A 25,466-nucleotide genomic window follows, 5' to 3' on the forward strand; every position below is an offset into this window, starting at 1 on the left:
GAAGGGGGAGAGGAGGTCTTGGGGGAGGGGAGAGAGGAGGATGGTGGGGAGGTGGGATTGGAGGGTTCTTAGGGCTGGGAGGGGACAATGTTAGTATGAACTGGGGGAACAAAAGGGGGAGAGGAAGGGGGAAGTGGCTCACTTTTGCCGAGCTTGACTTTGCGGTCTTTGTCTGGGGGTTTTTGGTCCGGGTCTGCGGAGGAGGGGAAGGATAGCGGGGGGTGGGAGTGGAAGTTCACTGCGGGTTGGGCCGGTACTGTTGTTGAAAGGGGGCGAGGTTGGTGTGGTAGTTGGGATGGTGGTTGTGGTTGTGGTTGTGGTGGTGAGGTTGAGGGTTGCTGGAGCTGTCTACCGGTTGTGGGAGCTGCGGGAGCTGTCCATGGTGTTGATGCGCATGTTGATCGCAGAGCTCGAGCTCTTGATGGTGTAGACATTGACGGTTGGATATGGCAGAGTGATATTATAGTCCTCGATCGGTGAGTGCTGCTGGCGGCGTAAAGTATAGAAGACGGATTGTGCCGGGATGGTGGTGCTTGTCGGAATGATGTCAGTGTCCGAATTTCTTTTGCGGCGCTGGCGATGAACGGCTGTCGGCGCTACACTCCATTGCCATGTGGTCCTGGCGCTGTGCTCGGAGCGGGGCTCCCGGATAAGACGATAAGTGAGAGATGCAACATGTCATGTCTGAGAGATAATCTTTTTGTAGACCTTAAGAAATAAATTGGAATCATGGAAGTCTCACAGGACGCTCTTTGGCCTCTGTATCACATCTATGTAGAGGCAGAACAGAATGGCTTGTGTGCTTTGTGATGTGGCTCAAACGCACTGATGGTGCCATCCGAGACATACAACGGCACGCCCCAAGAAGCCAGCATCTCGTCCCGCTGGCCATGTGGAAAGTCAGTCGACGGCAAGCTCGGTAAAGATGCGCTGGAAACCATAGAAAAAAGAGCAACTCCTGACCGGGCGGAATATTTTGGGTTCTGGCAGCTGATGACGATATCAGTCAGGCGGCAACCATCTGGGAAGGTCCCGCTGTCTAAGACTTAATTAGAGACAGGCCAGAAAGACAGCCCACTTGACGGTGGCACAGAACTGTAACTTTCTTCCAGAAAATATTTATTTGAAAAGATACAAGCCCCCAGTTTATGTTCGTTCCACCAACACCTCCTCGTCTTGCTCATCGCCTTGCTCATTCCGCCGTCTTTGCTCGCGATCAACAGTTGATAGGTACGCATGATACAGTGGTGTCGAGTACACCGCCCAGCCGATAAGCATCACGTGAGCCGCCCCCTAGTAGGCCCCTGCGTTTTGTCTCCAGCGGTCCAATCAAGTTGGGTCCACCCCCAGTTGTTCTGACGCCCTGACGCAGCCTTTCCAAGAGACGCCGACCGACCTGCTGCCTTCTACACATCATCAACCTTCTCTCAACTGCTGTCGGCGCGAACCGTACCCCGAGCCCCTCCATCATCACCATTACCACCACCACCACCGTCGAGCCGACTCCTCATCCTGATATCCACCCATCGCTATCACCGCTGCCCACCATGAATCCCGAGTAGTGAGTCGAGCCCAAGCCACCGACCCCTGCCGTCTGCCGCCCTCTTGTCGCTTTGTTTGCCTGCTAACCACCGCCTCTGTCAGAGTGTCTCTCCCACGACTGTCTTACTGGCCACGCCCCTGCAGTTCTACGGCCAGTCCCTTGCGTACAGCCCCTTCTAACGTCACACCAGATACGACTATCTCTTCAAGCTCCTCCTCATCGGAGACTCCGGTGTCGGAAAGTCTTGCTTGCTCTTGCGGTTCGCCGACGACACCTACACCGAGTCCTACATCTCCACGATCGGCGTTGACTTCGTATGCGTTCCCAAAAACAACCGAAACCCCACCAGCAGCGGCTAACCCGTATACAGAAAATCCGGACGATCGAACTCGACGGGAAGACCGTGAAGCTCCAGATTGTATGCCCCCCCCCCCCCCCCCGGAAGAGAAAGATAGGCAACAGCAGCACCGGCTAACTCGAAAGCTACAGTGGGATACTGCCGGCCAAGAACGCTTCCGCACAATCACATCCTCATACTACCGTGGCGCGCACGGCATCTGCGTCGTCTACGATGTTACCGATATGGACAGCTTCAACAACGTGAAGCAATGGCTCCAAGAAATCGACAGGTACGCCACCGAGGGCGTTAACAAGCTCCTGGTTGGCAACAAGAGCGATATGGCGGATAAGAAGGTGGTTGATTACCAAGTCGCAAAGGTAAGGCTCACATTTCCCCGCAACTGTCGGGATCACATGCCTCGGGACCTTGTTGGCCCCCGCAGCAACAAGGTGTGCATCGTGCTGACCCGTGGCGTTTTGTAGGAATTTGCCGACAGCTTGGGCATCCCATTCCTCGAGACATCAGCAAAGAACGCCAGCAACGTCGAGCAGGCTTTCTTGACCATGGCTCGCCAGATCAAGGAGCGCATGGGCAGCAGCATTGCCACCAACAACACCAAGGCGAACGTCAACGTGTCGCCTGGACAGGGTGTCTCCAACAACCAGTCCGGTGGCTGTTGCTAAACGATAATTTTGTCTCCTTAGCGTTGTGCGCCGTTGTTGTTTCTGGGGCGTTGGGACGGTTTTCTTGCATCGGATGGGCCGGATATGGTTAGATCTGCGGGAGCCGTGTGTGAGGGAAGGTTTTCTGTCTGTCTGTCTGTCTGTCTACCTACTCCGTGTGGAATCTATGCCGGGCTGTTGTTGGTTGGGCAAGTTACGCTTCTTAGGAAGTGGTTTGGAATTCGCCATGGGAAGCTACGCGGCTCTTTTTGGCTGGACTTCAGGTATGACTCCTAGACAGCCGCAGAGGAGAACGCCAGCATGAAAATGGCAAAGGACATACCACAAGGGGGTTAATAACTCTTTGGCACGGCCCAGAAGGCGCACAGCAGGACGGGAAAGGGGTGGGCGGACCCAAACAGGAACAGTACTGAATAGGGAGGTTTGCGGTTGGGCCTTTTTTTCTTCTTTTAATTTCCTTTGATGTCGTGTTTCTGCCATTGCTACTACCTACTACAGCTCTTTTTATGTGCGTCAGGTCCTGTCTGTGTCTGTGTTTTGTTGATTTGAGTTTGGGCATAACAAGGGTTCATTACATGGCTAGGTTTTGTCTAAGTAATACGGAACTCTGGCTTATCCATGTGATTTGTGTGTGTGTGTGAATGTGACCGCAGGTATTGTTTTGCTCCTGCGGCTTATTGAGATGCAATACTCGTGTTGTGCTCTTTCAACCGATGACGAGCTTTGAGAAGACTGAAGAACAGTAAAGACAATGAGGAAATCGGTACACAAGAAAAATAATTGTCACCGGTTTTAGCCTTCTAACCAAATGCTCACTGGAACGAAACACTCGATACTGCATTTACGAACACAGTTCAAAGACTTCTTGGATACCAACTGAACCCTAGAGAAACGCTGCTATATAAACTCCTTAAAAAATGGAAGAACTCCTTCTTGATAAACATTCGCAAATCCTCCAGCGACAATGCGTCCAAAATCATATCTTCATAAACCAGTTCCAAACTATACCCAAAACGCTTCATGAAATTTCAGAAAAGTAAGCAAAAGAAAACACCTCGCTCCTGCTTTTTGGGTATCACTTCCTGTCTGTTCTCTCTCTCTCTCTCTCTCTCTCTCTCTCTCTCTCTCTCTCTCTCTCTCTCTCTCTCTCTCTCTCTCTCTCTCTCTCTCTCTCTCTCTCTCTCTCTCTCTCTCTCTCTCTCTCTCTCTCTCTCTCTCTCTCTCTCTCTCTCTCTCTCTCACTCTCACTCTCACTCACACACACATAGATCATGTCGTTGCTTGATAGTCGCCTTCTTCTGCGTCTTCGCCCGCAACCCTAACAAGGTGCGGATGTCATGTTTGGTGGTTGTTGTTTACTTTTTGTGTTGTTGGTTCTTTGGGCTCCTTTCGCTTGATATAAGAGTGGTGTTTGTGGTGTGGTATAAGTTACGAGCGGTGTTGTGTTTTTGTGTGAATCCGACGGAAGCCAGTGTGAAGTGGTTCATTGGTGGGGACCGGTCGCTTTCCGTTTCATGACCCGGTGCATGCTGTGGTCTCATTCTGTAAATTGTTGACCATGGCCGCTCTCACTTCTGGGATGAGCTGCTGAGGAGTGGTGTGCTCGAGGCTATGCTGGAGATGCTCGTTTTCCTCTTGAGCTTGTTGAGGAGGGAGCTGCTGGTGCTGCCGTAGGGTGATCTTGGTTGTTGTTGTTGGGGCTGGGTTTGTGGTGGGGAGTAGTGGTGGCCTAGGCCGTTGAAGCAGCGGGAGCAGGGGCAGCTCATTTTCGAGTTGGTGTTCCTTGTATCTTCCTTGAGTGAGGAGTGGGTGGTGAAGGTGTGGTGTGGTGTTGAGGAACGGTGTTCTTGGTGTTCTTGAAACTTTGAGAGACTTTCTGATAGTCTGAGAAGCGTATAATGGAAGGATAAAACAACAAATAAGACGATTTCACCCAAGTTATATAGTTCTTCGAAAAGACCTGAAAAGATGAGTCCTGCGCTCAGGCCAAGGGTTAAACGTGGCACAGTGACTAACACCTCCAGGGTTGTAGGTGCATCCGTGACTAACACCAGTCCCTGTCTTCCTCTTGGCACACTGGATCTCGAGGTGGATAACAAGTCCGTGTAAGTGATGAAGCCCTTTGCCACTTTTTCCCGAATGTCGAAGAGAAAAGAGAAACCGAACTCCGAAAAAGAAGGGAGGGATATGAGGGGAAGATATATAAGAGGACAGAATTCATCCCATGCAGGTCCAGCCGTGCGTGTGTGAGCGTGTGTGTGTGTGTGTGTGTGTGTCCAAGCACATGCAGCACACCCCAAATCAAATCCCGCCCAACCCAACTCCAAACCAACCCTCCTCCATTTGGCGACATCCCGAGTGTCGCCCGCATCTTTGGACTTCTTGCCAAGAAAGGCAAAGTCATTCGACTAACACTCACCACCCACCCCATCCACATCTAGCCACAGCAGTTACCTATCAGTCGCCCATCAGTACCCAATGACAAGTCTTGTTATATATCGAAGCTGGTATCAAATCCACAGTAAGATTTGTTACATAAGTCCTAGTTATCTTATCGATATCATCATTTCTATCTACAACACCATCAAATTCACCATCTCCGCCATCGTGAACATCAACCCCCCCTTCAACCTCTTGCGTGAATTTACAACACCAAAAATCCCCCCCCCTCACCCCTCCCCTCTCCCTCAAAAGCTTGGAACTCACCATTCCGCCCGACCGGTCCAGCGGTGAATGGCCTGACAAAAAGCCCCCAAACCCAAGAAATCTCACCATCCTACCTTGAACAAGAAAGTTACCCCAAGTTTTTATTTTCCCCGCATTTTCACCTCAACCACCAGCCCCCTCATCCCAACGAGACGGACAAAACCACCCGTCTTTCCTCAAGTGAGGGGAGTCCTTTTACCAATTTACCCCGGATTCTAGAGCGCTCTCGACCCATTGGCATCCCACGTCCCCGCGTCCTGTGAAGCGCCTCGGCCGCAGTTAATATCGATATCTCGTTGGTAGTATCCAAATCAGCAGAAAGATCTAGACCGAATTCTCTCAAATTGGGACGGCAAAAAAGATCCCCCCCCCAGTGTCAGATGGGAAAATGTGGCATGTCTGTTGGTCGTTATCTGTCGATCATATAACATCAGCTATGCCCCCCCTCCAAAGACATGGCATGCCTTACATCCAATCATTCCCACCCCAGTCACACAGGCATCTCTCAACAGCATATGTACACAGCCAAAAATGAACGACAACGAAAAATACCATTTGTAGGTAACTCTATGCCATTCCCTTCCACACCAGACCCCCCTTTGCCCCTCCCCAACCCAATGTGCAAAAGCAGGTCATGCAAATTACCACTTCTTCTCCCACTCCCTCAAAAAAAAAAAAAAAGAGAACGCTCTGAACACAAAATGGTGTGGTTAACACATACTTTGCAAAAAAAGACGAACAACAAAATACAAGTGTGGCCTGGTCCCCTTTGAAAACCAACCGTCGACCCCCCTTTCCATTCCCATCCAGTCTATTTGAATCAACCCTTTAGGAACCGAGCTAGGAACCGCCTAGTGTTTAGGATATATACATACTTTAGATACCAAGAGTGAACTCAACGCCGACATCGATGTCACGAGCTGTAAAACCAACATGTCAGTTGATGTTTTGGCAAATTCAAAGAGCAAGAGAAACATACCCATCTTGACAACCTTGCTGAGCTGCACCGCCTTCTCGGCAGCGTTCTGCAAGTCATCGATAGAGAAAATCTTCATGCCCGAGTCGTTGATCAGACGGTGGGCCTCCTCCATGTTGGTACCCTGCAGACGGGCAATGATGGGGATCTTGAGGTCGAGCGACTTGACAGTGTTGATCAGACCGTGAGCAATGGCGTCGCAGCGGACGATACCGCCAAAGATGTTGACGAAAATGGCAGTGACCTTGGGGTCGCTGGTGATGAGCTCGAAAGCCTCCTTGATGGCGGCGGGGGTAGCACCACCACCGACGTCGAGGAAGTTGGCGGGCTGGCCGCCATTGAGCTTGATGATATCCATGGTGGCCATGGCAAGGCCGGCGCCGTTGACAAGGCAGCCGATGTCACCGTCGAGCTTGATGAAGTTGAGACCGGACTCGGCGGCGCGCACCTCATCGGCGTCCTCCTGGGTGGTGTCGCGCCACTCGAAGGCCTCCTTCTGGCGGAACTCGGCGTTGTCGTCAAAGTTGAACTTGGCGTCCATGCACATGACCTTGTGGTCCGAAGTCTCGGAGAGGGGGTTGATCTCGATCTGGGTGGCGTCCTTCTCGAGGAAGATCTTGTAGAGGTTCTGGATGGTCTTGACGGCATCGTCAACGCACTGCTCGCTGAAGCCGAGCTTGACGGCGATGTCGCGGGCCATCTCGTCCGTCACACCGACGTTGATGTCGATGTAGGTGGTGTTGATAGCATCGGGGTTCTCCTTGGCGACACCCTCAATGTCCATGCCGCCCTGCGACGAGGACACGATGACGGGGCCCTGGGAGCCACGGTCCATGAGGACGGCGAGGTAGAACTCGCGGCGGGCGAACTTGCGCTCGCAGATGTAGACGGAGTTGCAGAGACGGCCCTGAGCACCGGTCTGCTTGGTGATGAGCTTGTGACCGATCATCTGCTCGGCGAACATCTTGGCCTCGGTGGGGGAGTAGATGACACGAACACCGCCCTTCAGGCCGTTATCAAAGGTACCCTTGCCACGACCACCGGCGAGGACCTGGGCCTTGATGACCATGTCGTCGCTGCCGATCGACTTCGCGACAGCCTCAGCCTCGGCGGCAGACTTGGCGACGGCGCCCTTGGGGACATCGATGCCATACTATTCGACCGAGATCAGCGGGATGATTCTTCTCTCCTGCGATGAGGGACCAATTCGAGGGGTCCACTCTTTGCTATGTCTCACCTGTTTGAGGAGGTCGGCCGAGATGTATTCGTGGATGCTGAGCGCTCTCCTTTGTTGTTGAGCGAAGCTGGGAAGTCTGGGGGCGGGGGAAGTCTGTGAAGAAGCGGGCAGAGACAGATCAGTTTCAGGTTCACCGTCTTCACCGTTTGCGCTGCTGGATCTATTTGGCGCAACGACATACCTTGGGGGCAGCAAAGGCCGAGGCCAATGCGCGGTTGCGACCGAGTCTGAACATGATGTGTGGTTGTGGGTGTGTGGAGGAGGAGGAGGAGGAGGAGGGGAGATGTGCTTCGGTAGGAAAGGCAGCGAAGCGTTGTGATGGGTTTATGTCGATGATAAAAGTCGACGTTGGTCAATTTGGGGACCCTGTATTCACTTTTCGAAATGACGCTCCAAGGGGGGCAGAGCCAACCAACAGACGGCGGGCTGGGCAGCCAAGAACAGGTTGCTGGGAGCTGCACCTGGTCTGCGATAGGTCCGGGAATAACCGAACCAATGGCTGGCTGCTGACCGCCGCCTGAGCTGCCGAGAGGTTGAGCCGACACCTGCCAGACCCGCTGTGGCCGGCCCGTGCCCGATCTAGATTTTCGGCGTACGGAGACGCGAGGCGGGAGTCGACTTCCGCCGCTTCGATATATAAATAGGTATGCTATCTCGTAAGGCATTGATTTGCCTGCAGTTGATATCCCAAACCACTCGCGAGCATCGCGGTGTGGTATACAGACGATACCTTCCCATACCAGAAAGCTATGAGATGAACCATAACCAATGACATCAGCGCCCTGAACTTGAAGAACGGTCCCCGGACCAGATGGAAGCTCCCCACACCTGTCACTTTCCCCGTGGAGAGCGATGGACGCCGGTACTGAATCATGGCATTTGAGAATCCCGGTTTCATTCCCATGATCTGCCACCAAGGATCATACTAGTTTCCCTTGTCAAACCATTTCGGTTTTCACGTCACATGAGAGCCGGGTGAAAACAGATGTCATTGAAGGCAGGATGAGGCTTTAGCCGCAAGTCATCATGAGTCTCCAATTTAGTTTTGATGTGCTCTATTTACATGGTCAGCAGTGATGTGAAATAGGCTTCTCAACATACCTGGAAAAGAACAGTCTATTCCCACTGAGAATGTATCGTTGAGAAAACCATCTATAAATTCAATACCTGCATATCTATAGCTCCAACCACTGCATTCCTCGCAAGGCTATGCACCTACCGCAGCCCGCCTTAATCCCACCTTCCACCCCACCACCAATCAAACCCTCCCCAGCGATAAGCCAAAAATAATTTCCGATAACAGCTCACCTTGAACACCTTGATGAGCTTTCGTCAATCGCATATTCACATCCATCATTTCACATCCACCATCTCACCATCACCAACCTCACTGTCACCAACCTCATCAACAAACCCACATTCACCCCTTCTTCTCCCCCCCCCCCCCCCAAAACACCCCCAAAACTCATCACCATGTCCCAACCAGAACCCCCCCCTCAAGACCCAAAACTCCCCAAAGACAAATACACCTCCCTCCTCAACACCCTCTCCATCTCCATCTCAAAATCTCACTCCTCCATCCTCTCCTCCATCTCCCACCACCGCAAAGCTCCCACAACCAAGTCCTCACTCTCCTCCACCTCCCGCCACCAACCCCCTCCCCAAAGCAACACCGACTCGGACCTATCTTACATCCCCCCACCAAATCAAGGCATCGGCTTCTCCTCATCCAAACCCCTCCCCACAGCCCAACAGCTCGCAACTGACGACCTCAAGAAAAAACTCCTGGGGAAAAACGCCTTGCGACAAAAAGAGGAAGCAAAACGCAAGAAGGAAGAGAGCGAATCCGAGGATGAGGTCGGGAGGGGGGGGCTGGGACGCAAGACAAAGAGGGGGAGGGTAGCGGAGCCGGAACCGGCAGGGAGGAGGAAGAAGAAGGTCAGGGTTGAGGAGCCTAAGCCTGTCAGTACCGGTGAAGAAAAGGGTATTTCAGCTGCGGCTGTGGAGGGGAAGGAGGAGGGTGTAGAAGGAGATGTTCAGACGGAGGATGTGCTTGGGAACGACGAAAAAGAGGAGGAGGTAACACCACCGACGATAAATGGAAAAGAAAAGGTGGACGGGGAGGACGGAGAGAAGAAAAGGAAAAGGAAAAAGAAAAAGAAGAATGAGAAAAAGAAGAGAAAGGCATCTACGACAGAGGGGGGTGGTGATGGAGATGGGGCTGCTGTGGAGGGGGATGAGGAGGAGGACTGAGTTATTCCTCGATGTCTAATGTGCCGTTGTACCAAGCTGCCTTGAGAACGGAGCTTGACCAGTTGTTGTAGTTCATACTTGACCGCTGCAAAAGCACCAGATTAACCAAGCTACAATTGCTGATATTGTCCCATTCAGGCCGCAGCCATCAGTTCTATGCTGCTCTGCTGCAAGCCGTTGGATGATAAAAGAAAAAACTCCGTCCACCCACTTGACAACTACTATGCATAATAACCCGCCTTTGCTATGTTATTCAGTTCTTTGGTAACCAGACCCCCTAACCCCCTCGAATATGCCCCCCTTTCCTCAATCCCTTTACAACAATGTGAACGTGTTTCTGAGTTACACCCTTAATACATATATCCTCCCCCCCCCTCCTCGAAGCCAAATGCCATGCTTAGTTATCAAACTGCTTCTTCAACTCCTTCCACTTTTGCTTGAGGGTCTCATGTTGAGAATTGACCTAGTCACAAAGACGTTAGCATCATCAGTCGTCGATAGTGGATAGTAAAAGGCAACAACACACCTCAGCATACTGCACCTTGGTAGCCACCAGCTCCTCCTCCAAGTCCTTCAACTCCTTCTCCAACCTCTCATTCTCCTCGTGCACCTTCTCATTCCTCTTCATCAAATCCCCCCGTTCCAACTCCCACGCCTGCTCCAGCTCCTCGGGCTGCTTCTCAATCACAATCCTCAACTCCTTCACCTGCCCCCTCAAGCTCTCATTCTCATCCTTCAACTCCTCATTCTCCACCTTGGTCTTGACCAAATCCGTCGCCAGCTCCGCCTGCTCCCGATCATGAGCCTCGATCCTCTCCTCCAACCGCCTCACCCTGCTCGCATAACTCGCATTCGCCGACCTCAACCCCTCCAGCTCCTGCTCCCTCTCCTTCTCCGCCCTCGTCTTCTCCTCCCACTCCACCTTGTAAGCCTGCAGCACCTCGGGCGTAATCTTCACCTCGCACGCATCCCTGACCAGCTGATCCGCCCGGTAAACCTCCTTGTCCAGACTGCTGCTGCTGCTCCCAAAGAAACCATTCTCCAAAATCGAATTCGTCGACGGGGTGGCATCAATATAAAAATCAAACAGCCTGTCCTTCAAAAACGTCGTCAGGGCGCTCATGTCCGTGATCCCCAGCAGCGCCGCCGCGTTCTTTTGCATGAGCACAATGCCAAACCTCAAGATCGCGCTCAGCCCCTCCGAGAGGATCAAGTCATAAATCCTCAACACCAGCTGCAGCGGGAAGCGGTACGCAAACAGCGTCAAGAACCACTGCGTGGCATACAAGTGCGGCGTGATCCCCCTCCTCCGCAAGTGGCAGTACAGTGCCGGCTCCAGATCCTCCAGCAGCCTCTCAAACTGGAACAGCCTCAGGTGCAGCCCCGGCATGTCCGCCACAAACAGATCCCGCAGCTGGTAGTGATTCATCAGCCTGACCAACAGGCAAAAGGCCTCCTCCTCGGCCATGTTGAAGAGCAGCGGCATGATCAAAAAGTTCATGCCCTGCGCGTACCCAACCTGCTCGTCAAACAGCGCATACGCCTTGCACACGCCAAACAGGCCTTCCTGGAGCCCTTGGGCGGCAGCGTACTTGGAGTAGCTTGTTCGAGCACCCAGATCCCTCCTGATGACCTTTTCCAGCTTCTGAAGCTGAGCAAGATCTTCCTTATCCTTCTTCCTGCGCTCGGCAGCAGCGGCGGCGGATTTGATAGAGTCAGTCTCCTTATCGGTTGGCGAAGAACCACCGGTAGAGCCAGCCTCGGAGTTGACCGACGAGGCAGACGAGGCCGAGTCCTTGGTGCTCCCGTTGGTGATGCCATTAATCTCCTTGTCAGTGCCCCTAGCAACAAGTTCCCGATATACTATCTCGAGCTCTTCGTTCTTGCTCTGAGCCAGCACCTGCCAAATAACACCGCGGATGGCGCTCGGGATGCCGGTAGCAATCGCCTTATTCAGCTCCTCGGCACTCGTCCGGGCCACCGCCGCAGGACCCTCGTAGACAACGGCCTGCCAAAGATCCCAATCAACCGGCGTGTCGGTCATGGCAGAAGGCCCGGCATTGACACCCGAGACAGTGCCCGGAGCCAGATTCCGGTTCGGGCTTTGCGGCAGCGGCGAGGGCGGTGGTTTCGGGATCGAAACAGTATCAGCATCGCCGTCCTCATCACCTTGCTTCTCCTCGTCCCCATTCATACCAGGAATCCCAGCCTCTTCCCTCATCCGCAGCGCCTTGAACCGATCCTTCAAGCTGTTCCTCGACCCGATCGCCCTAGTCTCGTCATCCTCGTCCAGCTTGCTCAGCATCATCTCCGGATTGCTCGTCATGGTGGCGACCGAGCTAGCCGTATTCCTCCTCGGGGAAGGTGCTGGTGGCACAGGTGTCTCAACCTTGGTCGAGCTTCTCGAAAGCCATGAAAAGGGGCTGTTGAACTTCCGACCAGTCGGCGCGGGAGCAGCAGTCGAAGGAGGATTTGGCGAGGGCGGCGCAGCCGGGGGGCTCTTTGACCGAGTATCCCAGGGCATGCTGATGCTGCTAAAAGACATAGTTTTGGCAGTGTGAGCCTTTTCCGGGGCAGGGGCGGGCTTCTCTGCGATGGCAGGTTCGGGGCTGGTCGGGACGGGAACCTCCTGAGCTACTGCTGGTGCCGCAGCAGCGGGGACGGAAGCGGCAATTTTGGCTAGTTGGGTGGCGGCCGTTGGAGTTGAATCGTCGTCTAGGTTCACGTTGTCGAGAGAGCCGGCAGAAGCTTCAGAGACACGGGAGAAACGGCGCGATATTCTGTGGTCGCTCGTCGTCGGGGATTCCGGCTTTTCGACCACATCGGCGGGCCCATCGACATTGAGCACAGATTGCCGAGCGGGAGCAACTGGGGACTGAGGCTCCTCGTAGTCGGACTCGGTTTCCTCCTCCACGGTGAGGGGCGTGACCACGGACGGTTGTCGCTTGGTCAACGACCGGACCGAACCTGTCTCGCCCGACTCGACGGCATCTTCAAAGGTGTCCTGCTCGTTGCAAAAAAACAAATGATTAGTACGACATTGAGGTTGTGTGACGGTGTCATCGGGAGATGGCAGGAGGAGATTTGGGGTGGTCCATGCAAGACCAGCCAGCTCCCGTCAGCAGGCGAAAAAGTCGACGTACCGTGTCCTTGTCCGAGTCCCTTGATGGCGGCCTCTGCTCCTGCTGTGGTGGTGCTTTTGGGGTTTGGACCGTTTCTTGGTCCGCTACGGGAGAAAGCGGCGTTTGTTGCAGCTCCTCCCTCTCCTCCACGACAGGAGACTTGATCGTCTCCTCGATGGCTGTCGACATGGTGACCTTTACCGCCGGCGCAACCCTCTCCTTGTTCCGTCACCCTTCACCGGCGTTGTCGTATCACGTTCTATAATCGGCGGCGAAACGAGGTCGGAATGATGCTGTCGTAGTTTGCTCACGCGCGCAGCTTTGTGGCCATGAACAAAAAAAGGGGGTGGATATCCGTATGGAATCGACTTTCTAGATGGCGAGCGCCGGGGTGGATGATTTGGGTAATCGTTGTTGCAGCAGTGTCTCGTGTCAAGAGGGAAAACCGTTGGTTGAGGTGTCCTTCGTCAAAAAGTGAAAAAGAAGTCGTCGTAACAGGAGAGCAAAAAAAGAAAAAAGAAAAAAAACTGTATGGATTCTCTCTCCCTCTCTCTCTGCTGGAGTAAGATCAGGAAAAGTGTTCAGGTGGTTTTTTTGGAATGAAGCGCTTCGTTTGCGCCTGCCCGGACGGAGCCCCTTATTTCCAATCGAGGCTTCCGCTAAAAACGGGGGCCTAGGTTGCCAGCTGTGGGGGGGCATGGGGGGGCCCCTCTCAACAGGCGATCTCCTTGACATTAACCAACGGGGGCACTGCTCACGAGCTGACCACAGCTTCAGAACTTCAACCTCCACACCTCGGTCATCTTGTGGTAATTGTCTAATAAATGGCATTTCTCGCGTTTAATCGACACCCACGCCATTAAACACGGTTCCCATACCTCGACTTGACAGCTGTTCCAATTCCTTCTTGGCTCAGCCATCCATCATCCGTACGCACCACACTGCTGCATATCCAACACCTACAGGCAACTAACAACAAAGAACCTATTGCACAATCTATTCATTCTCCTCCTTATCAAACCGCATATACTCCGTACCCTCCCTCGTCTTCACATCTGTCCATGTCTTCAAGAACAAGCATCACCCCAAAAAACGCAGCTAAGGATAAGCGCTACCTTGGCGATACCTCCGCCATCCCCCTCACCACCTCATAGGCCACGGTACCGCCGAAGTCACACACCACCTCACCTCCACCCCTTCCGAACGTTTCGTTTCATCGTTTCAGCCCTTTCCTCTTTTGGTTGGGGGCTGCTCGTTTCCAGTTCTTCTGTCCTTCCACAGGATCGCCAACCGTTCCAACGCCTCTCCCGGTGCAGATCACCCTCACAGGCGGAGCTGCATCGTCCGATCTTTTCTTCCTTACCTCGAATCAGAATGTTCCAACCGGCTTCTGTTGCAGACGTCGTCCACCAACAGAACAGCAAAGCAAACAGTTTTGACAGCTGCAAACTACCATAATGCGAAACTAGTCTAACGTTACCTCATTCAACATGACTCCATTCACGTCATGTAGGAAAAAGAAGCGAGAGCAAATTCCACCCCCGGATGACCCGAGATTTGGTAAAACATTCAGTTCGCATTAACTGAAATCTCACATAAATCTGCCTTGCGAGGATATACATATGTATCGTCTCCGCAGCGTTAATTAGGACGGAAAAAAAAAGGAAATAAAACTTTGCGATATTGACAGGGCAATGCACAGATAAAACCAGGGAATCCCCACGATGTTCTAAATATATATATTTTTTGATATCTGGAGTCTCAAAGCTCAAGAGCTTCATCAGTCGCAAATATGTCTGGGTTCAACCCTATGAAACAGAAAACCATGTTGAACATGAAAAACAAGGGACAAAACAAACATTGTAATTCTGGATGAAAGTCACCCTTCACCACCTTCTCCTTCTCTATTAGTAGTATGCAATACAGTAGTACCCTCTACAGGCCACCCAGATCCAGCTGTCCAACTCGCATCTCATCACCTCCTCTGTGATGTGTCCAGTCCAGTCCTGTCGGAACCCTCACACCCTCCCAATCTAAAAAGTCAAAAAGAAAAAAGCTCGTGGTATCACCCCTTTCCCTTCCCAAGCCCAACGACCATCTACCCATCCGATCACCTTTAACCAAATAACGCCCGGAAAAAAAAACACAAAAGAAACCCAGTCGCTATGCATTCCCCCCTTCCTACCCATACCCAGAAACAAAAAAAAAAATCAAGCCAACCCCAACCACTTCAGCGCCTTCTTCCCATCCCCCCCACCACCACTCCCCCTCCGCCTCCCATACATAGGCATCAACCTCCTCTCCTCCTCATCCAACTCCCCGTAATCCTCCTCATCATACGACGACGTAACCGGCAGGTGACTCAGCGTAGCCACCTGTCTCAACCGGTTGTTATTCCCACCATTATGGCTCAAACTCTGGGAAGACGCCGTCCCCGTAGAAAACCCATACGGCCTACCTGTTGAGCCCTGCCCCCCAAGATGAACCGCCTGCCCCCTCGGCCTCCCCCACCCACCACCCCGCTCCATCTGCTTCTGCGCCGTCAACGGATGCGGGCTCTGCATCGTCACAGGCGTCACATTTCTCGAGATCGGCGTCATGTTCCTCGAGATCGGCGTCATGTTCCTCGGTGTGGGAGTCACAATTCTCGACCCGGGCGTCATATCCCTCGGCGACATCGCCCCCCGCGACAGCGCCGCCGAATCCCTAAAAACCGGCGGCCGCAACCCACTAGGACAAAACGATTCCGCCGGCGACGCAGGCGGCGTGTCCAACCCCGAGCTGGCAATAGAATGATGCCTCACCTTTTCCCCCTGCTGCTGATACTCCTCCGTCGTCTGCGTCCTTGCCGCCTTGATGATCAATGCCGGATAAACCTGCTTCCTTGTCCCCGTCCCTTCCCCCGGTCTCGCAACCTCGCTGATCGGCGTTTTGGGTGGCGTGTAAAAATCCGACACCGACACCAGCTGCTTCTGCACCGACGCAAGAAACGTGGCCGTGTCCGCCTCGCTGGCTACAGAAGGGAGGATGTAATCCGCCTGGGTGAATGACGGGGAGCCGAGCAGTGCTTCGAGTATGCTCCCAAAGTCCTCTTGTGACATGGGCGCAGTGGAGGATTTGTAGACTTCAATGCTGGGCGGTGGGGAGAAGGGTCGGTTGAGCGCCGAGGCGTCCCCGTTGATGACGCCGGCTATTCTCATGATTTCGTTCCCCATGAGTTTTTGGACTGCGAGGATGGTTTCGAGGTGTTCGGAGGGGTATTCGATGAGGAGGAACCGGACTTGAGGGCGGGAGCAGAGGTAGCGTTCGATGTAGGGGATTATCAAGGCCGCGAGGACTGCTCGGTCTGAAAAGGGGTTTGCTTGGGTTTGCTTGGAGAGTGGTTGGGCGGTGTAGGCTTGCATTGCGGCGCCGATGAGGTCTCTGTGTAGGGTTAGCAACTGATAGATGACGGGTTAGAAGTTGGGGGAGCCGTACCTCAGGCTCACGCGCCCAGTCCTAGAAACACCATCTTTGCAACCGAGCTTCTCAAGTAGTTGAACCACCTCATCAAGTCGAGCCTTGCTCACCCCAACCTCGCCACCCACTCCCAACATCATGTCAACCTTGCCCTTCCTCACATACCGGCTCACCACAGAAAGCTCGTCCCAAATGCTATCCGTCACCGACCCATCCCCCGACGACCTCGGCCGCCGCCGCCCCGTCCGCGTCTGCGCGCACTGTGAAGTAAGAATGGACCTCAGCGAATTCTGCGTCACAACCGACGTCTCCTCCCCAACCGGCAAACTCCAAAACCGCTGACCCCCCTCAAGCGCACTCACCGGCCTCGCCTCCGAAGGCGTCGGCGAATGCCCCGGCGTCGGCAACCCGTGAACCAACCCACCATTAACCCAACTCTGCTTCCTCCCATCACCCGCCGCCTCCGCAAAAGCCCCCGGGCTCAAACTCTCCAGTATCCTCCTCGTATTATCATACCCCTTCTCCAAAACCCCCGAGTCAAGGGCGGCGGTGGTCCGAACCGGCATCCTATCCGTATAATCGCCTCTCTGAAAGCCCTGAAATACCAAATCCAGCGATTCGTCCGATTGGGGTGTAGAAAGATGGATTACCAAATCCTCCCTCAGCGGCAGCACCGGTTCAAATGTTTTGTCGGTCTCGGTCGCGGCGGCGGCGGCGGTGCTCTCGTGATCGGACGGTGGTGGCTCGGTGGTGAGATTGGCGTTGTGACCTCGGCCCCACTGCTCAAACAAGCCCAAGCGGTGGTAACCTCCCATGTTGTCATCATCGCGGTCCACCCCCAAATGCCTCCCAAGGCTCGTCAAGTTATTTTCAAACGTCAGCTTGTCATCTGCCGACCGTGGCCTCTCATTTTCAACACGACACCCTCGAGAAGAAAACGACGGGTCGGATTGGTCCCCCTCAGCAAGGGGGGGCGGCGGCTCCTCCCTGATTCCAGTCCACCTAATAAGAGGCGACGGAATCTCAATCCTCAGAGGCGTTCGTCGGGTGCTTGATGGCAATGTCTTTCCGCAAGAAGATGAGCAAGGCGACGTAATAAGCCCGTTCTTGTTATCGCGCCCGTCACTCGAAGCCGCTGACGACGACGACCCCTTAGATCCCCCCAGCACTACACTCCCCGCGACAGAGTCCACCACCGACAAGCTCATGCTCCTCCTCACAACCTTCCTCTTCCTGATCTCCACAATCCTGACCGTCATATCAACCTCACTGATACCACCCGCCGGCTGCAAAAAAGCCGTTTCCCTATCCAGCAAATCCGCCGCCCTCATCGCCCTGGTCACAGGGTCCTCAAACGGACTGTGGCGTTCTCCCTGCTGGACAAGCACAGTCTCCTTTGGCAACGATGGCGTGGCATTCCTGAGACGCAACGGTCGCGGCACTAGACCGGCAGATCTCGGGCTAGCAGCAACAACCTTGACTTTCTCCAAGGCCGCTACCGAAGGACCGTGGTTCTTGGCGCAACGGCGTGAGGCTTCCCTAGCAAGGTGAGCAGCACCTTTGCTAGCCAGTTGGCAAAACACCAGATCTGCCTCCTCGACGTTGCCGCTGGTTTGTTGCTTGCTGATCGCCGAGAGACATAGCGCGTGGGCTCCGACTGTGCCCCCGTGTGTGAACACGATGCGCCCTTCCTCGGGTGTGGATTGCTGCAGGAACTCTTGGGCTTCGGCATGTCGTTTTTGGGCGGCGACATGGACCCTGTGGATGAGCTGGGTGGCGTCAGGGTAGTCGTCTTTGTTGATGTTGCCGAGGTAGTGTTGGAGGGCGGGGAGGATGAGGATGCGAGGTGAGGTGGGCAGAAGGCGCAACTGGGTCGCTACCAGTCTTGCTGGACCTTCCAATGCCACCAGACAGCCGTTGAGCTCTGGCGAGCCTGTCGATTCTGCCATTTTGTTGTCGTCGTCGAGAATATTTTCTCTGAATTATTCGCCGTGGGATCTTGTCGTCTGAAGGGTGATGGCAGCAACGACCCGGCCATAAAGCATGCTCAGCCCGTCTCCAAGGAAGTACCAGGTATGTTCTCTCGTCGTTGGCCTGGCAATCAGAGAAGAAAGAGAAAGCGGAAAGAAATGCTCGTAAGTCGTAAGGGTTGGTTTATACCTGCTGTGCGCCCAACAACCAACAATGATGTCGCTTAGACAGCCGGTGGCTTGTGAAGAAGAAAATCAAGAGAGACCAGGCTCGGGCATTGCAAATGCACCTGAGGAAATAAAGCGATGTAAAAAGTAAAGGAGGACGAGAACAGGAGGGGGTGGCTTACTCGAGATAGAAAAAAAAAGAATTGGGTCGCAAATGGGCCAAGTCGCAGAGCAGACAGACAGAAGACAAGGGCGGGCCAGACTCTGGATGAAGTGGATGCGGGTATCCAGAATCGCTCACTCACTCATGTGGGTAACACCACCGGTTAACCGTAGCGTCCTAGTCCTGGGTTTTCCCCAGCTTCCTAGTGAATTGAAACGGAGGCTTATTATTTTTTTTCTAGAATTTTTGGGGGTTTGCCAGCCTGGAAGCACCAGTGCCACTTGGTTGCGCCTTGCAAACGGCAGCCAAAATAGAAGCATCAGGAGGAGGGGCTTGCTCCCAAGTGGTGTGGGATGGAAACGGGCTTGAAAAAAATAACAGAGGAAGGGAACAAATAAACTTGAGTATTTACCCATCAGTCCAACCAGTCATGGACGGGGTTCGGTGAAGCTAATATCCATAATAGCAGGATGTTAACAACAAACCAACACCAATGGAAGCTGGGAAGGATCAACTTTGGGTATCAGTCAAATCTGACAGACATATCTCTCCGTTCTCCATAACTACTGAGGTATTTTTTTTTCTTTCTGGCCTTCTCTCCCTCTTGGATGCTTCGCTTCCATTGCACCACATACGGTGGTCCGGACAACGTACCACCCTTTTTTTTTTCCTCCTCGGCCCTCATGCCGAGGAGCATAAACGAAGAACAACGTCTCTTCCGGCCTTCGGACCTTCAGTCGGGTGCCAACATGACTTCGAAACACCTTTAGCAATGTTGTGTGAGGGATTCAGACCTTGTTGGGAGGAGCGGGTCTCTGTAAGCGCCTCTTGCAGACCTGCCTAGTGTGCGCACACCAACTCTCAACTTTTATCACCAGGAACAGCGTTTGTGAAAGGAGGAATATGTCGTTGTGAGTGAGAGACAATGCCACGCCACCATCATACTTGCTGCTGCGGAGGCTGCTGCATGTAGGTAGCTTGGTCAGACAGAAAGAAAAAGGGGGAAAGATCAGCTCAGTTTACACAATATGCAAGCAATCACCACATGCTGCGAGAATGGGTGGGTGGCTTGGGTGAACCGATGTGTGAACCGATGTTGATGAAGTGTCTGACATGAGGAGAAACAAGGCTAGTTCCATGCAGGGATTTGACTAAAAAAACGGAGGGTTCCATAGTGTGTGTGACGGATATTCTTCCACAAAACAATGGCACAGCAAAGTAAGCCAGATACATAACAACTCATAGCTACACTCCAAGAACAGTTGGCACACTTTGAAATACAGGCATCACTCTCTCCTCAAGATACTTGAAGACCTCTTGATTGACCGAAAGGCCTACTTGGTTCCTTGTACAGGGTAGACAAAGGTGCCATGATCGTCAGCCATTCTCCCCCGCCCAATATTTTGTCCAGTCAGGCAGGGCTGACCCACCGTGAGATAGCGCTTCTGGGCAATCCCGATCCGGGGATGGGCCCTCCATCCCGTGTAAAAATAGTGACGTACCGCTGTCCAACCCCTTCTCCTCCCAGCTTTGATCTCCCAGTGGTTCGCCAATCGTTCGACAGATTTGGGTTGTCAACAACACTCAGTCCTCGTCCCACGGTACCCAAGATGTTCCTCCAGACATGACTCTTCTAGTGACAAACGGCAATTTATTTTTCTGACACCCCGTTATCCTTGCTTTTTTCCGGAGGCGCTGTTGATGGCTCTAGTCTCTCTACGCCGTACCAACTGCCGGCAAGGCTCGGGGGCTACGTCTAATGCAACTTCATCTCATTCAGCCAGCCAGCTTCCTTTGACTCGGCCGATGTCCATTCTCTACAACTTGCTGATGAATGCAAGTGCTCCAAGACATACATACATACACCTGAAGTGGCGTCAATAATCATGGCTTTCGGCCATTTCCGGGGAAATATAGCTGGCAAGCCCCGAGATATTCCCAAGTTGTTATGGTGTTGCCTTGAAATTTCATTATCACCGACCAACCTCGCAGGGCGCTTCCGTCCGTCTCGAATAGCACGCCTCTACGCAGCCTCCCGTCAAGCTGAGCGGAAACATGCAGCTCACGCTCAGTCCTTGCAATCACGCGCAATCAAACCCGGTGGCGTCCCAGGAACCACTTGTAGAACGACGGGAACACTGAAACAAGCAGGTCTGGAAGAGCAACCCGCAGCAATACGCAGGAACACAGTGTCTGAGGGCAAAAGATACGAACTGCAAGCCAGGGTGGCGTGCCCGAGCCTAAGCCTGAGGTACTTTCTATTCTTCATCGTCGTCCTCCATCAGGGCAGCGAGCTCTGCTTCCTCTTCGGCACTCAGCAGGCCCTCGGGTTTAGTTTCCTCCCTTTTTTCCTCCGCGACAGGCTTCTTCTGTTCTTCAACCAAAGTGTCCAGACCTGCCTTTGCCAAGGGCCACACCCGAACAGTGCCGTCGATACCAACACTGCAAAGTCTCTCAGCCGACCCCTTGGCATTCTTCAAGAGCACCAGCTCAGTAACCTCATCATAGTGCCCCAGCAGAGAGCAGTACAGCTTCCCCGAAGCCCGATCCCAGAACTTGATGTCCTCGTCCCTCCCAGCCGTGATCACCCATTGGTCCGTGACAGCCACAGCGCGAACATGATCCCCATGTTGAAAACTGTCCTCGCAGCTGAAGTTCTTTATCCTCGACAGGCACTTGGCCGTCCCGTCTCCGCTCGACGTCCACAAGTCGACCTCGTCCCCGTCTTGGTCGAGTACGAGTTTGTAGACGGTTGTCTCGTGCTCCAAAATTGTCCGCCTTTCCGTGCCGGGCGCATTGGGCAGCTCCTCGACCACCTGCTCCCAGCCGTCGGTCCGAATCTTCCACCGTCGAATATGCGGGTCACTGCTGGCACTGATGAGGGAGATTTCGGATTCGGTTGAGGCTGCGTGGTCGACGGCTAGGTCTTGGATGCTGAGCATGTTGACGACATCGTCTTTGAGGGTGTGGAGGCGGGCTCCGGAGGTGATGTCCCAGACGATGATCTTCTTGTCGGCGCCGCCGCTGATGAGGATGTCTTTGCCTCGGAGCCTGGCGCAGACGACTGCTTTGACAAAGTCTGCGTGGCCGATGTACTTTTTCCCTGGTGTCTTGGTGTCCAAGTCCCAAGACCAGACTGACTTGTCCCAGGCACCAGCAAAGAGTGTCCCGTTGTTTGAGCCTCCGACGGTGACACAGCTGACTGGTGTTGTTGGGCCGCGATAGACTGTTTTGGTGTTTTCAGGATCCTGTTCACTATCAGCATATGCTGTGGGTTGCTAAGGAATCCAATCACTTACCTCAAAGTCCACCCTCCTCACAGCTCCTGCAGACTCGGCAACCAAGACAGCAGAAGACGGGGATCTGGGGTCCAGCACAGCTGCGAGGATCTTGGACTTTAAGACGATGGGGTTGCCGTATTTGTTGCCAGACTTGGCCGCCCTTCTTTGCCTTGTGGCCTGCTCTGCACTTTGTTGGTGTATAGGTTAGCTCGTGATCCAAACACTCACGAATAGGGGCCCCTGTCAGTTTGGATAACTCACTCTGTCTCGAAAAAGTGACCTGGGTCTGAGGACTGCATCTTGACTGCGGGGTTATCGATTTTGAACTGGGAAAAAGGAGATAAAAGAAGAGGAAAACAGCCCCTGACTTATAGATCTGGAAATACAGCTGCCTGGCCACCCGGAAGATGTATATTCTGCTGCCTTCAGTTCATGATAGTGTAATCAGTGGTCACCAGTGGATCAGTGCATGCCCGACAGAAGGGGATGGAAATGCCAGGCCGTGACAGCTGACAGTGCTTGATGCGTGGTGTAGTGTAAGTGGGACACGGGCCAATTGAGGCGGGGCACGACAGCAGCGAAACGCGACCGCTAAATTGAAACGCGGTGAGACGCGTCTCCTTTTCAGCGGATGTTTCTCCTGGGGCGCAACTTTCACCGCCCAGCTGCTCAAACATCCCCGTCAGTTGAATATCCACAGGGGACTGCTACGACGACGACAAGTACACCTCTGCTGAGTTACTGTTTCATCTATGCGATAATAGAACGGATCGACTCAGAGTAAACACCACAATGGCGTCGTCGGTCATCGCATCCCGACCAAGGGCTCGCCCAGCCCACACCTCGGGCACCACGAAATGCGCCTACACTCCAGACGGAACAAAGCTGGTCACTGTCGGCTCCAACAATACCATTCGTGTGTACAAGACCGGCTCAGACGGCGAGCCTGACAATGTGGACGACTGCCAGGAACAAAATGTTGCGGTATCAACAAGCAACAAGTTCTTCGTTGCCGGCTCGGAAGATGGCACTCTCGCTTACTACTCGCTCGAGACCAACATGTTTGACCGCCTCCTGACACGGACAAGTCTCCCAGTTCGCGATGTTGCCCTCTCTCCAGACGACAAGTGGTGCGCTGTTGCTAGTGACGAGCTTACGGTCAAGCTGGTCAACATGGAGGATACCACGAACCTGCTTACGCTGAAGGAGCATGGAGAGCAGACGAAGCATATCTCGTTCGACCCCAAGGGCACCATGCTTGCGGTCTCATGTACCAATGGGATCATCTACATTTACTCTTTGACGGCGGATCATCCCGAGCTTATTCGAAAGGTGGACGGTGTCATTGGCAGGGTGCAGACCGACTCCGAGGCCTCGACCAAGGTGGTCTGGCACCCTGATGGCCGTGCTTTTGCGGTGCCCACGCCTACGAGGGATATTCAGGTTGTGTCCAAGAATGACTGGGAGAAGCAAAGGGTGTTTTCCAACGGGCATGAGGGGGATGTCACGGCTCTTGCTTGGTCTCCCAACGGAGCGTTGCTTGCCTCAGCCGGCAAGGACAGGAAGCTCTTGATTTGGTCCACCAAGGACCAGAGCGTGGTCGCCAGATATGAGTACCCCAACGTCGTCGACATCGCCTGGCACCCAACCAAAAACCTGGCCTCCTTCACTACCTCTAATGGAGAAGTGTTCATCAGCCCAGAGTTTGTCTCGGAGCAGTTTGCTTCCATGCTCAAGCTCCCCCGGCAACCGGCCCCTTTTATCCACGACCCCCTTGAAGGAATCTCCAATGGCCTCGACAAACAACCTCTTCCTAGCCGTCCCCGAGCTGGTACGCCAGATAGCTTCGACGACCTCCTTGATGATGACGTAGTAGAGGAGGATGACTTTGTTGTGGACGACGACGGTGCGGGCTATGCGCTCAACACCGGCCGAAAGCGTCCCGCAGACGACACCACCGACGGCCAACCCCCTTCCAAACGAGCCAACTATGCCCTCCAACTCCAACACCACCCCCCTTTCCAACCCGGCTCCACCCCCTGGCGCGGCAACAGAAAGTACCTCTGCCTCAACCTAATAGGCTTCATCTGGACCGTCGACCAAGACAGCCATCACACCGTCACGGTCGAATTCTACGACCACGAATTCCACCGCGACTTCCATTTCACCGACACGTTCCTCTACGACCAAGCCTGCCTCACCAACACGGGCTCCTTGTTCTCCTGCCCACCAAAAGACGACGCCCCAGCTGTGGTCTTTTACCGTCCCCACGAGACCTGGACGCAGAGAAACGACTGGCGGATTTCCCTGCCGAAGGGTGAAGCCGTGTTGGCCATGGCCCTAGGCGAGAATTTTATTACTGTCACCACCACGGCGAATTACGTTCGGGTGTACACCCTCTTTGGGATTCCCTACCGAGTCTACCGCCCCAAGTCTAGCCCTGTGGTCACCTGCGCGGGATGGAACGACTACATCATGACGATTGGCAACGGCCCAGTAGGCGCGGACGGGATGTCCAGGCTCTTGTACTCCATCTACAACATCAAGCGGGATGAAATCTGCCAAAACGAAGACATTGTCGCCTTGCCGGACGGTGCCTCGTTGAAATCAGTCTTTTTTTCCGATGTTGGCGTAAGGCCCTCCGCCCCCCCCCCCCCCTTTTTTTTTTTTTTTTTTTTTCCCACCATCCAGCCCTTCTAACTTTGCGTAATAGGACCCATGTATATACGACACAACAGGAACCCTCCTAACCCTCCTCCACTGGCGCCTCCCCTCCCGCGCCTACTGGGTTCCCCTCTTGTCAACCTCCCTCCTCCCACGTCTCGCCTCGGGCCGAAAAAAGGAATCTTACTTCCCCATCGCGGTGGCGGACAATAAATTCCATTGCATCATCCTAAAAGGAGGGGACCAGTACCCTTACTTTCCCCGGCCTTTACTCTCCGAATTCGAGTTTTCCATCCCGCTTTCTGGACCGCCCAAACCTAAAAAGTCAAAACCCACCAACGACGACGATGACATGATGCTCGATCAATCCTCAGACTCGGATGGAGAGGACGACGCGGCCGGGGAGAGTGATAAATTGATCCAAGGGTTCATGCTGAAGAGTATCCAAGCCTCCCAGCTCGACGACCTGCTAGACGCCACGCAATCAACCGCCTCGCAACGCGCGCTGCGGTCGAGGCTTTCGTTGGAGATTGATAAAACGTTACTGCAGCTCCTGGCAGTGGAGTGCAGGGAGGGGGGTGAGGAGAGGGGTATGCGCGCGCTGGAGGTTGTCAAGCTCATGAGGGACACGTCTGGGAAGATGCTTGAGGCGGCGGGCAAGATTGCCGAGAGGTATGGACGGACCGTCCTGGGGGAGAAGATCAGGGAGTATGGCGAGGAGAGGGTGGGGAAACAAATCAGGAGTAGGAGTGATGGGCGGATGTCGACGCATAATCACAGAGGGTTTGGGAGTGGGGATGAGAGTGACTTTTGAAAGAGACGGAAAAAAGAGAAGAAGGATGGGAACATGAGTAATGATGGATATTGAATTGCATTGGGTATCTAGTTATCTGTTGTTCGA

General features: G+C 53.7%; 6 protein-coding genes across 6 annotated transcripts; 2 read left to right on the forward strand and 4 right to left on the reverse strand.

Annotated features, from left to right (window-relative positions):
* Positions 1 to 1,547: 1,547 nt before the first annotated feature.
* Positions 1,548 to 2,566, forward strand: PODANS_3_7690 (uncharacterized protein; the record flags this gene model as incomplete). Its single annotated transcript, XM_001909537.1, has 5 exons — positions 1,548 to 1,558; positions 1,734 to 1,857; positions 1,914 to 1,961; positions 2,033 to 2,260; positions 2,366 to 2,566. The coding sequence occupies 5 exons, from the start codon at positions 1,548 to 1,550 to the stop codon at positions 2,564 to 2,566; spliced, it is 612 nt and encodes a 203-aa protein (XP_001909572.1).
* A 3,582-nt stretch (positions 2,567 to 6,148) lies between these two features.
* PODANS_3_7700 (uncharacterized protein) lies at positions 6,149 to 7,720 on the reverse strand (the record flags this gene model as incomplete). Its single annotated transcript, XM_001909538.1, has 4 exons — positions 6,149 to 6,192; positions 6,252 to 7,401; positions 7,486 to 7,578; positions 7,667 to 7,720. The coding sequence occupies 4 exons, from the start codon at positions 7,718 to 7,720 to the stop codon at positions 6,149 to 6,151; spliced, it is 1,341 nt and encodes a 446-aa protein (XP_001909573.1).
* Positions 7,721 to 10,135: 2,415 nt separating this feature from the next.
* Positions 10,136 to 12,856, reverse strand: PODANS_3_7710 (uncharacterized protein; the record flags this gene model as incomplete). The annotated part of the gene is made up of 2 exons (XM_001909539.1): positions 10,136 to 10,201; positions 10,265 to 12,856. Coding segments are annotated over 2 exons (2,658 nt in total), but the record flags the coding sequence as incomplete, so codon positions are not given.
* A 2,214-nt stretch (positions 12,857 to 15,070) lies between these two features.
* Positions 15,071 to 18,268, reverse strand: PODANS_3_7720 (uncharacterized protein; the record flags this gene model as incomplete). Its single annotated transcript, XM_001909540.1, has 2 exons — positions 15,071 to 16,283; positions 16,338 to 18,268. The coding sequence occupies 2 exons, from the start codon at positions 18,266 to 18,268 to the stop codon at positions 15,071 to 15,073; spliced, it is 3,144 nt and encodes a 1,047-aa protein (XP_001909575.1).
* A 2,610-nt stretch (positions 18,269 to 20,878) lies between these two features.
* Positions 20,879 to 22,200, reverse strand: PODANS_3_7730 (uncharacterized protein; the record flags this gene model as incomplete). The annotated part of the gene is made up of 3 exons (XM_001909541.1): positions 20,879 to 21,868; positions 21,920 to 22,088; positions 22,163 to 22,200. 3 exons carry the CDS (start codon positions 22,198 to 22,200, stop codon positions 20,879 to 20,881), a joined length of 1,197 nt encoding a protein of 398 aa, XP_001909576.1.
* Positions 22,201 to 22,693: 493 nt separating this feature from the next.
* Positions 22,694 to 25,379, forward strand: PODANS_3_7740 (uncharacterized protein; the record flags this gene model as incomplete). The annotated part of the gene is made up of 2 exons (XM_001909542.1): positions 22,694 to 24,532; positions 24,615 to 25,379. The coding sequence occupies 2 exons, from the start codon at positions 22,694 to 22,696 to the stop codon at positions 25,377 to 25,379; spliced, it is 2,604 nt and encodes an 867-aa protein (XP_001909577.1).
* Positions 25,380 to 25,466: the final 87 nt, after the last annotated feature.

Source organism: Podospora anserina, chromosome 3 (assembly GCF_000226545.1).
Source record: "Podospora anserina S mat+ genomic DNA chromosome 3, supercontig 2".
Classification (NCBI taxonomy): Eukaryota; Fungi; Ascomycota; class Sordariomycetes; order Sordariales; family Podosporaceae; genus Podospora; species Podospora anserina.